The sequence below is a fragment of the Trichechus manatus genome, unplaced genomic scaffold (genome assembly GCF_000243295.1).
Source record: "Trichechus manatus latirostris isolate Lorelei unplaced genomic scaffold, TriManLat1.0 scaffold00210, whole genome shotgun sequence".
Taxonomy (NCBI): Eukaryota; Metazoa; Chordata; class Mammalia; order Sirenia; family Trichechidae; genus Trichechus; species Trichechus manatus.
This window is the reverse complement of record NW_004444146.1, coordinates 2,347,485-2,363,773: the sequence shown is the minus strand read 5'-3', so window position 1 is coordinate 2,363,773 and position 16,289 is coordinate 2,347,485. Positions and strand designations below refer to the sequence as shown.

General features: G+C 39.4%; 1 protein-coding gene across 5 annotated transcripts in view; it reads right to left on the bottom strand.

Moving 5' to 3' along the window:
* Positions 1 to 15,845, bottom strand: part of XPO4 (exportin 4) — a 160,510-nt gene extending 144,665 nt beyond the window's left edge. Inside the window, exon 1 of one of the 5 annotated variants that reach the window (XM_023742451.1) lies at positions 15,529 to 15,845. In XM_023742451.1, the coding sequence (XP_023598219.1) occupies positions 15,529 to 15,597 (69 nt within the window). In that variant the 5' untranslated portion in view covers positions 15,598 to 15,845. Of the gene's footprint in view, positions 1 to 14,844; positions 15,449 to 15,528 lie in introns of those variants that run through there. The other 4 variants (XM_023742452.1, XM_023742449.1, XM_023742448.1 and 1 more) reach the window with 4 other exon arrangements.
* Positions 15,846 to 16,289: the final 444 nt, after the last annotated feature.

The following is a 16,289-nucleotide window of genomic DNA, read 5'->3' as shown; positions in this document are numbered from 1 at the left end:
AAAGGAGAATGAAGAACACCAAAGACACAAGGAAAGTATTAGCCCAAGAGACAGAAAGGGCCACATAAACCAGAGACTTCATCAGCCTGAGATCAGAAAAACTAGATGGTGCCCGGCTACTACCAATGACTGCCCTGACGGGGAACAAAACAGAGAGTCCCTGACAGAGCAGGAGAAAAGTAGGGTATAGAACTCAAATTCCAGCAAAAAGACCAGACTTAATGATTTGACTGAGACTGGAGGGACCCCGGAAAACATGGCCCCCAGACTCTCTGTCAGCCCAAAACTAAAACCATTCCTGAGGCCAACTCTTCAGACAAAGATTAGCCTGGACTATGGGATATAAAATGACACTCGTAAAGAGTGTGCTTCTTAGCTCAAGTAGGTACATGAGACTAAATGCGCAGCTCCTGTCCAGTGGCAAGATGAGAAGGCAGAGAGGGTCAGGAGCCGGCTGAATGGACACGGGAAATCAGGGTGGAAAGAAGGAGGGTGCTGTCACAGTATAGGGAGAGCAACAAGGGTCGCATAACAATGTACGTACAAATTTTTGTATGAGAGACTAACTTGAATTGTAAACTTTCACTTAAAGCACAATAATAAAAATAAAAAAAATAAAAAAACCCCACTGTTTAGGCAGTCCTAACAGTAAGATAAAAAAAAGAAGTAAAAGGTGTAAGGATTAGAAAGGAAGAGGAAAGAAACAAAATTATCCTTATTTGCAGATGTTACAACTATCTAATGCAGAAAATCCACAAGAATCTATAGATAAATTATTAGAATAACATAGTTCAACAAGACTGCAAGATACAAAAAAATTCAACAAACAAAATTTAACTGCATTTGTATTCATTAGCAAAGAGAATACCAAACTTTAAAATGGACACCAATTAAAATGGTAGCAAAAAGTTCCTAAGAATAAAGCTGTTTATGAGTGACACTGGCCTGTAAGTTTCTTTCCTGTCACTGTCCTCGTTTGGTTTTGATATTGATGTAATAGTGTCTAAAGGCATCATGTTTGTAGTCTTTTTCGGTTTCACTGAACACCATTGAAAATTCAGAATTTTTCATTTTCTGCCCATAATGGCAAAGACGACAAAATTAACAAAGGAAGACATTTCACAAAATGCGTACTAAGTGTTGAGTAAGAAGATGAATGCAAAGACAGTGGCACTCTAGACTTGCACCGCACAATAAGGTATCCACTAGCCATATGTGACTATTTAAATTTAAATTAAAAACTCAGCTGCTCCACTGCCCTACCACATTTCAAGTGCTCAACAGTTGCATGTCACTAGTGATTACTATATTAGAGAGTGCAGATACAGAACACTTCTAACAGAGAAAGTTCTGTCCGCACTATTCTAGAAGAAATGTAATTAACTCAAAAAATATTTGAGTACTTACTATACATAGGATTACACTGATTTATGTGCTTTGGTACCATGTTATTTGATACATTAAAGAACAAAATTACAGCTAACATTTATATAGCACTATGTGCCAGGCACTACACTAAGCACTTTCCTCGTAATATACGTTAAATCATTTAGTCTTCACATAAACCCTCTCAGATACGTATTATTATTTTCCTATTTTAGAGCTGGAGAAACAGAGACACAGAGGTTAAATGACTTGCCAAATGTCACAAAGCTAGTCACTGGTGGTGCTAAGAAGAGTCTAGACTGGCACCAGACACTCTGCTACACTGTTGTTGTTAGTTGCTATTAAACCGACTCATGGCGACCTCGGTGTGTCCAGAGACAAACTGTCGTCCCTAAGGTTTTCAAGGCTATGACTTTCAATTCCTAAAGTTTCAATAATTTCTCCATGTGTGCTGACACATATAGCACCAGGGTAATTTTCTAGGATTTTACCTGATCAGGACTCTATAACTGCTGATTTTGTTTTCTAATTAGTTCTCTAATCTCCTGCCACAAGCCTCAAAATAAAGACCAGCATTCTAAAATTATCAATCATATTCAAAGACTGAACATTCATTGAATTTCATATTAAAATATGCATATATGGTGGATGAGAATGGAATTCCTAATAATTTTTTTAAATAATATTTTACTGTGATTTCAATGAAGGTCTACACTGCCGTTTAGGCTCCCATTCAACAATTTCTACACAAATAGTTCAGAGACATTGGTTACATTCTTCACAATGCGTGAACATTGTCAATATTTGTGTTCTAGTTGTTTCATTTCCAATAATCTAGTTTCCCTGGCTCCTTTACATTCTCAGCTTTGTTTTAAAGAAATTGTTGACCGTTGGGTCACATACAGATGATTTTTTAAAGGAGCACAGTACTCACAGGTGATATTCTTTATTTTGTGAGCCAATCTGTTACTTAGCTAAAAGGTGACCTCAGGAGCTAGTTTTGGTTCCAGGTTTGATAAGTATCTCAGGGAAATAGTCTCAGGGTGTCCTCCAGTCTCAACTGGTCCAGTAAGTTGGGGTGGTTGGAGGGCTGGGGAGTGTTGGTTTTTTTTGTTTTTTTTTTTAGGAAGTTGAGGTTCTGTTCCACATTTTTCTCCCATTCTGTCAAGGTCCATCTATTGTGGCCCTGATCAGAACAGTCAGTAGTGGTAGCTGGGCATCAGCTAGTTCTTCTGGTCTCAGGGTAGATGAGGCTGAGGTTTGTGTAGATTATTAGTCCTTTAAACTAGTTTCTTCCTTGAGTTTTTGGTTCCCTTCTTTCTCTTTTGCTCCAGAAGAGTAGAGATCAACAGTAGTATCTTAGACGGCCACTCTCAAGCTTTTAAGACCTCAGACACTACTCACCAAACTAAGATGTAGAACATAAACTTTATGAACTACATTATGCCAACTGACCAAGATATCCCATAAGATTATGGTCCTAATCTTTCAAATCCAGGCAAACAATCCCATGAGGTGTTTGGTTATATTTAGGAAGTATCCGTAACTGTGCCCCCATGTGCTTTATTATACATATGAATATAGGTGCACAGTCACATACATGCATATATATACACGTATACATATATACTCACACATAACCTACATATATATGTCTACATATATACATACATACGTGCACATATATTTTTTGGTTACTGTTATTATTGTTTTAAAATTACCTATGCCATAGCAATTACCAAAAAGTCCTTTTTCCTTATGTACATTTTAGTGACATCATTTACTTTCATCAAGCTGTGCACACTTCACCCTCATTCAGTGCTATCTTCTCCATCACCAAAAATAACAACTGCCTACTACCTAGACAGTGAATCCCCCTTTCCCCCTGCCCCCTATTCCTGGTAACCACTCATCTATAAATTTTTTAAATAAAAGTTGAGAAGAGAAATCTTGAGCTTGCACAAGCTATTTTGGCACACTCCTCAGTTTCCCAAAATTCACTCTCCTTTACCACGAACATTTTTTGGCATTAAAAACAAAACAAATATAGGTTTTAGACCAACATATCCCCTTCTATCCAAGCTTTAGGAGTCCGGGTGGCACAAAGGTTAAGCACCTGGCTGCTAACCAAAAGGTGGGCAGTTTGAACCCACCCAGCAGCTCCATGGGAGAAAGACCTGGCAACTTGCTTCCATAAAGATTACAGGCAAGAAAACCCCTGGGGCAGTTCTATTGTCACATGGGGTCGCTATGAGTTGGAATGAGTTGACGACACTCAACAACAACAACCCAAGCCTTGTTCAGAATCTCCATCATCTCTCTGTTGAACACCTTCAACAGCCTTCTAACTGGTCTTCCTGCCTCACATCTTGCCTTCCTGAGATCTGGTTTTTCACACTGCTGCCAAACATCTAAACCACAAATCTGACCAGTCACACATTACTGGGTGGATTCAAGCTAATTATTACGGTAACTCAGGCCTTAGATGACCCAGCCCCTGCCTACTTCTCTAGGCTCACCTCACACTACTCCCTTCCTCATTTATTCATTTAATTTTTCATTCAACAAATATCACTGAAATAACACTATGTGCCAGGCACTGTGCTTAATGCTTGATCCACACCATCAAGGAGAAGCAAACAAGGTCTCTGCACTCATATATATTGAAGTCCAGTAAGGGAAACCAACATTCATTAATTAATCACGCAAGTGTGAGATTCCAAATGTGGTAGGTCCTAGGAAAGCACTAAATCAATTATCTGAGTAAAAGACTGGAGAATTTCACTTTTCGGTGAACTTAAGGAAAGCCTCCCTAACAAAGTGACTATGGACCTGAGTTCTGAAGGATTAGGTGAAAGTGAAGAGGAACAGGGAACAGTGCATACATGTGGCCCTGTGGCAGTATGGAGGACAGGAACAGAAAGGACGGAAAAAAAACTGGTGTGGTTAATGTGCACAGAAAATGCAATTGGGGGTGGGGGGAGGTAGTATACAAAGCTGGAAAGGTAGTAACTTAATCAAAGTCACTCAAGGAGTAAGGAGTGAATAAAACCTCAATTCAAACCTGTGGAATCTGTCTCTAGAACCCACCTCTACAATATATGCCTTCCCCCATAGCAGTTTATTCATGTATTTCAGTCTATAAATATCTATCAAATGCCTACTATGTAACAAACAATGTGCCAGATGCTGGAGACACAACAGTGAGCCAATGATGAGCAGAAGCAAACAGAAACCCTGTCCTCATGGGGCTTACAATCTAGTGGAGCAGTCAATAACATAATCACACAAGTCAGTTTAAAACTGCAGATGTAACAAATGTTACAAAGCAAATGGTCATATAAAATAAGAATATAATCTAGTTCAGAGTGGTCGAGTTTATCTGACAAAGTAAATTACTCAGCAGAGCTCTGAAAAATTCAATGCTAACTAGGCAAAGGTGGGAGAAGGGCAGTCTGAGCCAAGGAAATACACACATGTAAGGTTCTAGAAAGAAGAAGCAGATCAAAAGCCAGTGTGGTGGAACCAGAGACAGCTTCATGGACGTGCAACCTGTGCACTGTGACAAGGCCCTACTCTCAAAACAGCCCCACGCTTGGTTTAACACTTTGCTATCACTGTCCTGAAATCCTTAATAATTCTATCTTTAAACGTGTGTTTTCTGAGTCCAATGGGACAATGGAGCCAGTGTGTGAGTAGCATGCACACATGCACAGTACAGGGAGCCACAGGCGAAGGTGGCTAGGTTGGTGGGACCTGGGCCGAAATTCGGCAGCCGCAGAACAGAGGTGGTCCACGTAGGGAAAGTTGGGACCCACAGCAGGAGGCAGGCTTGCCTGTCCATCCCCAGAGTCTGAAACACGTGCACAAATATTATCTCTCCAGCCTGAGCACTGGGACAGGGACAGTCACACTCAGGCAGTAAACAGTGTCAGTAAATTACGGAACAAAAGCATACACACAGACACTGCAATAAAGCATATGGGGAATTATTAGAATTCTTCAAAGAGTTTAGAACCTCTGATTTTGAAAACTGCTGTGACATTGCAAAGCAAATATTCACAGGCTTAGAAAAACAAATTAAGTATATGATCATCGCATTCAGCAAAAAAGATGCTATTTTAATATGACGCTTCAGATGAACCAATTATTAACAAGGAAGACAAGTTTAAAGTTACTTTTTTCTTATAACTGAAGATGCAGCAACAGAATACATAAACAGGCATTTTGAATTATATACAAATCATGAAGCCACTTTTAGTTTCTTGTATGACCTCTACAAGTTATAATACTAGAGGAAACAGTTAAATATCACTGTATAAATTTACATTTAAAATTAAATTCAGACTTACATACAACTGATTTGTATGAAGAGTTAAATCTTTTTCAAAAAAATTGTTCTGCAAGGATCATCAGCTCTAGATGTACCAAAATTTATATTTTTTGAAATAATTTATCTGAAATTTATCCCAATGTTGTCACAGCCTATAAAATACTTTTAAATAGGCCCCACACTTTCATTTTGCACTAGGCCCTGCAAATCATGTAGCTGCCCCTGGCTGGAACACAGACAGTAAGTAGGAACAACTCAATTAGAAATATGGCTAGGATATGAAGCAAGCCCTAACAACTATGCTGAGCTTTCAGAACCCTGTGAAGAAACCCATTAAATATGAGGGAAGAGAATGAATCAGAATCTTTACAGGTAGGGCTCAACAATCTGCAGTTTTAAGAATCACCCTACAACTGATTATGCAAGGTCAAAACTTCGACAGCCCCTGTTGATCTTTTTAGGTGTCATAAGGTCGATTTCAACTCATAGTGACCCCATGTGACAGAACAGAACTGCCCCATAGGGTTTTTTTGGCTGCAATCTTTACGGAAGCAGATCACCAGGTCTTTCTACTATGAAGTCGCTACTGACTGGGAAAAAATTCCTACTGACTGGGAAAAATTTTTTGGCTATTACAAATCCAACAAAGGTCTAATCTCTAAAATCTACAGGAAAATCCAACACCTCTACAACAAAAAGACAAATAATCCAATTAAAAAATGGGCAAAGGAAATGAACAGACACTTCACCAAAGACATTCAAGCAGCTAACAGACACATGAGGAAATGCCCACGATCACTAGCTATTAGAGAAATGCAAATCAAAACCACAACCAGATACCATCTCACCTCAGCATTACTGGTAAGAAATTTAAAAAAAAAGAAAAAAAAACAGAAAATAATAAATGTTGGAGAGGCTGTGGGAAGACTAGAATGCAAAATGATAACAACCATTTTGGAAAACGATATGATGCTTCCTTAGAAAGCTAGAAATAGAAATACCATGATCCAGCAATCCCACTCCTAGGAATATATCCTAGAGAAATAAGAGTTGTCACACGAATAGACATAGCACACTCATGTTCACTATAGCATTGTTCACAATAGCAAAAAAATAGAAACAACCTAAATGCCCACCAACAGGTGAATGGATAAACAAACTATGGTATAGATACGCAACGGAGTACTACGCAACGATAAAGAACTGATGAATCTGTGAAGCATTTCACAACATGGATGAATCTGGAGGGCATTACGCTGAGCGAAAATAAGTCAATCACAAAAGGACAAATACTGTATGAGGCCACTACTATAAAAACTCATGAAAAGATCTACATACAAAAAGCAACAATCTTTGATGGTTAGAAGGGATGGGAGGGGTGGGAGGGTAAATACTAAATAAACAATAGATGAGTGGTAACTTTGGTGAAGGGTAAGACAGTACACAATACTGAGGAAGCCAGCACGACTTGTACAAGGCAAGGTCATGGAAGCTCCATAGACACATTCAAACTCCCTGAGGGACCGAACTGCTGGGCTGAGGGCTGTAAGGACCATGGTTTCAGGGAACATCTAGCTCAACTGGCATAATATAGTTTATAAAGAAAATGTTCTACATTTTACTTTGGTGAGTAGCGTCTGGGGTCTTAAAAGCTTGTGAGTGGCCATACTCCACTGGTCTCACCCTTTTGGTAGCAACAGAGAATGAAGAAAACTAAAGACACAAGGGAAAGACTGGGCCAAAGGACTTATGGACCACAACTTCCGTGGCCTCCACCAGACTGAGTCCAGTACAACTAGATGGCACCCGGCTACTGCTCTGACAGAGATCACAATAGAGGGTCCCGGACAGAGCTGGAGAGAAATTTAGAACAAAAATTCTAACTCACAAAAAAAGACCAGACTTGCTGGCCTGACAGTCTGGAGAAACCTGGAGAGTGTACCCCCGGATACCCTTTTAGCTCAGTAATGAAGTCACTCCTGAGGTTCATCCTTCATCCAAAGACTGGACAGGCCTATAAAACAAGGTGAGACTGAGGGAGCACACCAGCACAGGGGCAAGGACTAGAAGGCAAGGGATAGAAAAGCTGGTAATAGGGAACCCAAGGTCAAGAAGGGAGAGTGTTGATGTGTTGTGGAGTTGTTAACCAATGTCATAAAACAATATGTGTACTAACTGTTTAATGAGAAGCTGCTTTGTTCTGTAAACCTCCATCTAAAGTACAAAAAAAAATTTCTTTAAAAAAAAAGATTATAGCCAAGAAACCTCTTTAGAGCAGTTCTACTCTGCAAAATATGGGGTTGCCACTGCCATGAGTCAGAATCAACTCCATGGCAATAGTTTGTTTTTCTGAAGACTCCACTATATGGAATTTAAAAAAAAAAAAAAACCCACTGCCAATGAGTCGATTCTGACTCACAGCTGCCAACCTTCTCGTTAGCAGCTGAACACTTTAACCACTGAGCCACCAGGGCTCCCTATTATATGAAATACCATAGTTTATTTAATCAATTTCTTACCTCTAGACATTTACATTGTTTCAATTCTTTTCTACAGCCAAGTATATGACAGTAACATCCTCTGTCTATGTACAAGTATTTCCATAGGCTAAAAAAATGACTAGAAGTCAAAGGACATGTAAATCTTTAAGGCTTTTGTTAACATACTGCCAAATCATCTACCAAAACCGTGTAGCACTTTATATTTCCACTAGCAGTGACTCCTTCCCCACACCTTTACAATTTGAAATACCATTTTAATGATAGTTCTGCTTCTATGAAGAATAGTTTCACCTTTCTATTCTTTTCCCATGCCAGTGCTATAATGTTTCAATTACTGTAGCTTTTGAATGCATTTTAATAACTGGGACATCAAGTTCCCCAGACCCTCCACTCTTCTTTTTTAAAATGTTCTTTGTTATTATCAAACAATTATTCTGCCAGATGTACTTTCTAATAATTAATTAGTCAAGTTTTTCTCCCACCTTAAAAAAGGAGTGAGGTGGGAGGAGGGATTTTCATTGACATTATATTCAATTTAGATTAATTTAGGAGGAACTGCCACCTTAACTAGATTGACTCTTGGATCCAGGATCAGTCTTCATTTAATTCACATCTTCTTTTCTATCCTTCAAATAAGATGTATAGTCTTCTTCATAAAAATGTTATATGTTTCTTATTAAATAGTGTCCTATAATTTATCCCTATAGTTTCAATTCCTACGGTTAATGAGACCTTTTTTTCCTTCAATTTTTAAACTGATCATTGTTGGTATAAAGGAATCTTGCAATTGGTTTATTTATCTTGCATCTGGCAAGATACCAAACTATTGGTTCAAACCTTTTTTTTAGTTAATTTCCTTGGATTTTGTTTTTCTGAATGTCTTTTATTTTTCTTTCCAATATATGCCCTTATTCCTTTTACTTATCTTACTGCCTCAGCTAGGCCCTCCAGAAGGTAATGAACAACAGTCATATTAAAACTCCCTATCTTACTCCTAAGAATATCACCATTTAATAATGGTTTCAAATAACTGTTTTATATTATATTGAGAATTCCTTTCAAATTTCTAGTTCACTACATTTTTCATGATGAAATGCTGTTAAATTTTATCAACTACCTTTTAGGCATCTGTGAATGATTTCAAAGGTCTCTTCACATTTTTTCCCTGGGTCACTGGCTATGTTTCAATTAGATAAGTCTGACACAAGTTAAATGCAAAATATATATTTAATTTTGAATATGAAATATAAATTCCCCATTAATTAGTTTCTTGAGGGAAAGAATTGTTAGTGCCATTTTCCCAGTATCTATTTCCACAGCAGGGACTAAAAGATAGAGTAATAAATAAAAATGCTTACTCATATAATGCATCTTTCCAACAAGAAAAGTAAACGCTCTAATCAAAATTCTTAATTTCATGACATGTGCATCTTGGTTGTTGTTCTTGTTAGTTGCCATCTAGTCATTTCAGGCTCATGGTGACTCCGTATATGCACAGAACTGCTCCGTAAGGTTTTCAAGACTGTGACCTTTTAGAAGCAAATTGCCAGGCCTGTCTTCATAGGTGCCTCTGGGTGAGTTTGAACCACCAACCTTTCAGCTAGTAGTCGAGCAATTTAACATTTACACCACCCAGCAACCTTCGTGTACTGGTTACAAAAAAAAAGCATTGTATCTTACACATAAGAGAGGGTCAATATCTACTAAATAAATGTCCAAACACACTATATGCTCTCTCAGGCCTTCATACAAATACAATCCTCTATCGGGGATATCCCTTATCCAAATGGGGAACTCCAATTTATCCTTCATGACTCAGCTTAAGAGTCACCTGTTCCAAGAAGCTCTTTCTATATCCCCACCTCAGTCTGTGATAGACACCCCTCCTCTGTACTCTCAGAGAACACTAGTACCTACCTCTATTATAACATCACCTCACAGTTGCTCATTTATTTGCCTTTCTGCTCCACTACACTATACACTCCTTGAAAACAAGGCCTGTCTTTTTCCTGTATCCTCAGCATATAGTAATAACTAACATATACATACTGAACAAATGTTCTAGAATGAATGAATGGCCAGAGTTTGAATTTCAGATCCAAACTAGCTATACGACCACAGGCAAATCATTTACCATCCCTGAATCTCAGATTTTCTCATTTATAAAGTTTAAGAATATCTCTTCATCCTATCTACTTCACAGGATTGAAGTGAGAATCAAATGAAGATAGTAAGAATTTTTGTATAGCACTATAACTTTGCAGATGCTTTCAAAGATATTAACCAAACTTCACTACAATTAAAACTATGAAAACCAGTCAGGAATTCCTTTCATTAAAGCTGGATTCAGACTTACTAAAATCCATTCTGGTATTAAAACAAATACATAAAATTCTTTTCCTACAAAGTATCAGTTATCATATGTGCTCTGCACTTTCTTATATTATCATTGCACACATTCACTAAAAATCACTGCATACACACTAAGGACAATCCATACCAACCTACGAGAGTCAGGGTAACCAAACCAAGAAAATTCAAGGCAATAAATAAAGCACTCAGACTTATGGTTCAAACCAATGTAAAATTCATACACAGTGAGATGAACAAAGATAACTACAGGAGAGTATGGATTATATAATCACATTTATGTTTAAAAAAGTTTTTATTGTGTTTGTTTTTATATACTTAGAAAATTTCAATAAGGATATGTGAGAAACTGTAAACTGTCATCTCTGAGGAGTGGAAATGTGGGTTTAGGGAACTTTTACTTTTCCCTACTCACCCTTCCATACAGCTTTAACTTCTTACTGTGCAGAAAGATACCAAAGATTTTTTTTTTTAATCAAAGAAAATATATTATCTCATTTGCACTAGAAAAAAAGAAAAATTATATATACATGTATATTTTTAAAACATAGGGAAAAGATCAAAATATATTCAGTCAAACTTAATGTGGATTACTCAGGGAGCAGGAGCTGAGTTTGGGGTGGGGAAAGGGAGAGGAGGGAAAGTCCCACTTTTTATTCTGTAAATTTGTGTACTCCTGTAAAAAGAATGTATTCTGGTACTACAGTTATAATTTTTAAATAACATAAAATTCCAAACTTTCAGGTCTACGATTAGGTGACCTCCTAAATTCACATAGTAAGACTCCCACTAAAGAGAATGTTAGCACAGAAGTGTCGGCTTTACTTACTCTGATATGTATTTAACATACTCTTAATCATGGGTGAATTTTTTGGTGATGCCATGTTTTTTCACTAATGGTATGGATGCTCAATCACTGTTTGTTGGTACTTTCTTATTATTTGAAAAAATGAGGCACCAACTGCAAGCAGGATATAACAGTTCCATGTTCCATGAAGCACATCACACATGGGTCATATGGGTCCCATGGCACATCACATTTTCTGGTTACACTTGAGCTATAAAATGTCTTACTCAACTTTCGAAAAATACACAAAAATACACACAAAATACTAAATAAACATTGCACTTGATGCATGTAATTGGTATTAGTTTGATTTAGAGTAGGCTATATCAGTCCCATGTTCAATGAAACACATCACACTCGTGGGACACAGCAGTCCCATAGCCCAGGATGTGCATCACAAACTGTTTTCACCAAAAAAAAAAAAAAAATTTAATTTACTTGAATATTTTTGAATGCTGGTAACTGTACCTTCCCAATAACACAAAGGAAACAGTAAACATACTTGCAAGCCTTATCTTGCTATACAGAAGCCAAAAGACACAAAAGTTTCACACAATCACTCCTCCGAGAAGCATCCATGAAGCATCCCCTCATATGAATGGCTCTCAACACTCAAATGTGGCACAGACCAACTTTGTGTTTAGGCCACTGCACCCGTATCCACCAAAATGCCAGAACATACTAAAGTGGCTCAAATGCCTACCAATAAACCTCCAAGGGTGGAAAATGTAACTGGGACATGTATGTCCCAGAGACCATGGAAGGGTTAAAAATTTGTTGTTACTGTTGAGTGCTGAGTTGATTCTGACTCATCGTAATCCCATGTGTTGCTGTTCTTTATGGGAGCAGATCTCCAGGTCTCTCTACCACTGGGGGGAAAATCATTCTTTACGTTGAGCACTATAAAATCCATAAATGTTTCTTTTACTCTATAGGTCTAGTATACTACTATATTTTGCAGCTTATCCAATAACCTAAACAGGAATGAAATCTAGAAATATGCAGTAAGGCAACTGCAATGTCCAAAAACATATTTAGAAATTTCTCATCAAGCAATGAAATGTAACATTTATAATACTATAATATGTTAACTTTGAAAAGCAACACGGTTGAGTAAAAAGTAAAAACTAAACAAGAGTTCTCAAATGGGAATCTGGTGATCTGGGTTCTGAATCAGTCTTGTCACTAATTTGCCCTGTGACCTACCCTGGCAAATCACTTCTACCTCTTTGAACATGAGTTTCCCCAGCTGTAAAATGAAAGGGAAAATGTTTAGACTAAGTTCTTATTTTTCAGGGTTGCCATTTCCTGAGAGAAGCTGATAAAAGCTAAAGACCCTATTACCAAAAATGTATGTTTGCACCCAAACAGAATTCCTTACAATTTCCTTCTTGAACTCCCGAAGTTAAGACCTCTGTACTAAAAGATCTCTTACAACTGTTCTTCAGACTAAAATTCTGTGCTAAAAGAAATGTATGAATTATTAAAGGAAAAACTAAGCAAAAATAATTTTGAAAGTCATCACTAATTAATTAGAATTTTAAAACACATTTTTATAGTTAGAAAATAGCAATTCTCTATGTATAAGAGTTTCTCAGATACACATATGAATAAATGGTAAAATCACACATTCATCTTTTTTATATTCCAAAACTTAATAACTGAAGGAGATTTAACAATTTTAACTAAGCCCAAATGAATTCATTTACCCACTTTCTGGTCACACCATCCCATAGGTTAGGAACTGGTAACTGGTAACAGACAAACCTGAGTTTGAGTCCTCACTCTGCCACTCTCCATGTAAATTTGGGTAAACTACTTAGCACCCACATATTTAAGTTCTTTAGTCTATAAAATGAAAAGTAATACCTACCTCATAGTTACTGAGGATTAAATAAGGTAACATACGAAAACTGTTTGGCATAGTGCCTGGCATACAGCAAGCACTCAATGTTAACTAATACTATATGAGTCGGAATCGACTCGACAGCAAAGAGTTTGTTTTTTTTGTTTTAATACTATTAATAATAATAAATGAAATGCAGCTTTCATACTGAGAAATAATATAAAACTGCTAGTCTTACCATCAGGTACACTTTTTTGAGTAAAAACAAAACCAAACTCGTTGCCGTGAATAAATAAAATTTTCAAATAGTAAATTTCTATTCCTACGTTTCCTTTTCAATACTCTTTTCCTCTGGAAAGATAGAAAGCATGTAAATGGGTATCTATACAGCATATCAGAGGTAGTGAAGTAAAGGGGAAAGAAACCCAGTTTTGGAGTCAGACCTAATTCAGTCACTTAGTAATTATATAGCCTAGGCCACTTAAACTCTGTCTTTCAACCTCTTAAGGCTGTTCCAAGGATTAGTAAGTATGTAAAGCATCAAGTCCAGTATCTGGCATGTAGTATATACTCAATAAACAGTATTATTATTATACAATATTACAACTGTTTTTCTCAGCTACCCCTGATAGGTGATAAAACTAGCTTTGCCAGGGAAGAGAGACAGTACTGGCAAGCACAAATACTAATTTACCAATGGGGAAGGATATTAATTTTATCATATCAATGTAAGAACTAAAGCAGTGTTTTCTGGGTCACATGCTCCTTCTACAGTCCAATGAAAAACTTCAGGAATTTCAGGTAACTCTGCATGTTAGGAATTTTAAGAACTTTGTATTAAAAGGAATAAGTAGTTAGTTTTTTCTGGACTTAGCTGCAAGAGTCTGAAAATGCTATCTATTCAGTTTGTGACAAACAAAACTATACACTTAATTTTACTCATGATGAAGAAGTAATTTTTAGACTTCTCAATTTCATGTGCTAAAATATGTGGTGGAGCCCTGGTGGCGCAGTGCTTAAGGGCTCGGCTGCTAACCAAAAGGTCAGCAGTTCAAACCCACCAGCCGCTCCTTGGAAATCCTATGAAGCAGTTCCACTCTGTCCTATAGAGTCTCTATGAGTCGGAACCACCTCGACGGCATCTAACAACAAAATATTTGGTGTTGAGTATGAAAACAAAACTTGATAAATGGAACTACAAAGTATGCTAGAATTAGTTGAAATATTTTTAAATACGAAGCTCGGACACATAACCCAAACACCAAACCAAAAGGAAAAGAAAAACGGTCCAAAAAGTCAACAAAAGCTGGCTGCATTAATTCTTAGAAAGAATTAATTCAAGTAAGTAAATAAGCCAGCCTCTAACTTCCAAAACTAATGTAGAAACAGGAAAGTCATAATTTACAAAAAACAAAACTGAACCAGCAAATACAAATACGTAGTTTACTGAGTAACTGAATGTAGTTTACCTTACTTCTACTACCTGCGTGGAGTACTTTTATCCTTTGACTCGGCCTTCTCAAACTCCCTGGGTAAATAACCCACTCATCAAGCTACTTACTGTATAGTGTAAGAATGAAGTCAACGAGTACCGTAGGGTCGACTCTCCTTGACGCGCGACCCACAGGAAGCTCAGTACTAGACCAGGTTTTGCCCCACTGACCTTGGTCCCAAAGGTGCCCCTCACTCCCACCTGCTGGCCCATCCACGTGCTGCCGGCTGCGGTTACCCCAGAGGTAGCTGCATTTCAGGGAAAGGTCTTGGGGACTCGAATGCACGAAAAGAAGGGCTACTAACAGCAACCAGACTGTGCCATCCCTTTCCTCCCGGCACCAACTCCCCAGCGGTGCGCACATAGCTCCACAAATTTCCCCGACCCAAACCCTGAGGAGGCAAACCCCGACCTCCCTATCCACGTCTTCATCTGCAACCCAGTCTGCGGGGCAAGGTGTAGGGTGAAGACGTGGCACAGAAAATCCTCCTTCCTACTCCACCAAACTCCCGATGCCTGGCTAGAGTGCTGGGCAGCTAGAGGAAGGAGAACAGCCCCAGGAAAGAGAGGCCGAAAGCAGGAGGAAAGAAGTAGGATGGAGAATCCTGCGCCACGCCACCGCTACCTCCTCCTCCACTTCCAGAGCTCTCTGGAGGCCCTTCCCGGTCGCCAGCCCAACGGGAGGCAAGAACTGGTACAGCAGAGTTGGCCGGAGGCCAGAGGGTCCCGGGACCGGGGGCGCGAAGTCCTCACCATCAGAACTTTGGCTGCGTTCTCCAGCTGAGCGATCACTTCTGGGGGCCCCAGCGCCGCCGCCATCATGGTCTCTCTTCAATGACGCGCCATGCGCTGCATTATGGGAGCGGGCGCCCGGGCGGCCAATCGCGGCGGCGGCCCTGCAGCCCCGCGCGTTGCCCGTGGGCTGTCCCGGCCTCCGCGGGTCTTAGTGAACGCCGCGGCCTGTGGCGGCAGGGGAGGACAGGGGCGAAAGGCGGACCCGCGTCACCGGGGCAGGTAACGCCAGAGCTCGGTGTTCGGTGAGGCCGAGCAGCGGGCCCCGACCGCTGCACAGCGCCTGCTCCGCTGCGGGGTGCCTACACAGCTCACCCCGCGGCGGCCGCGCGCATGCGCACTGCTCCCCTCCGCACGGCCCCGGCTCCCCGCGGCCAGAATTCCGAGTCTTCGCCCGGTGAACACACTCTGCCGTGTCACCCGGCCTTGCTCGAGACGCCAGTCCTCTCTTTCCGTTCTCTGCCCTTCTCGATGCCCACACCTTGCCCCTCTTCTTAACGTCTCTCCCATCTGCCTCTGTCTAGAATGTGTTAGACTTGGAACCGCTCTCTTCCTGAGATTGCGCTTCCTTTCGGAATCTGCCTTCTGCGTTCTGCTTCTCTGTTTCTTCTGACAATAGGACAGAACGCTTACTTTTCTTAGTGGAGGTCCTTCTGCAGGAGATTTGTCCCAATTTATTTGGACAGCCGGTTGCTGCGAGACCTGAGCAGGAAAACGCATCC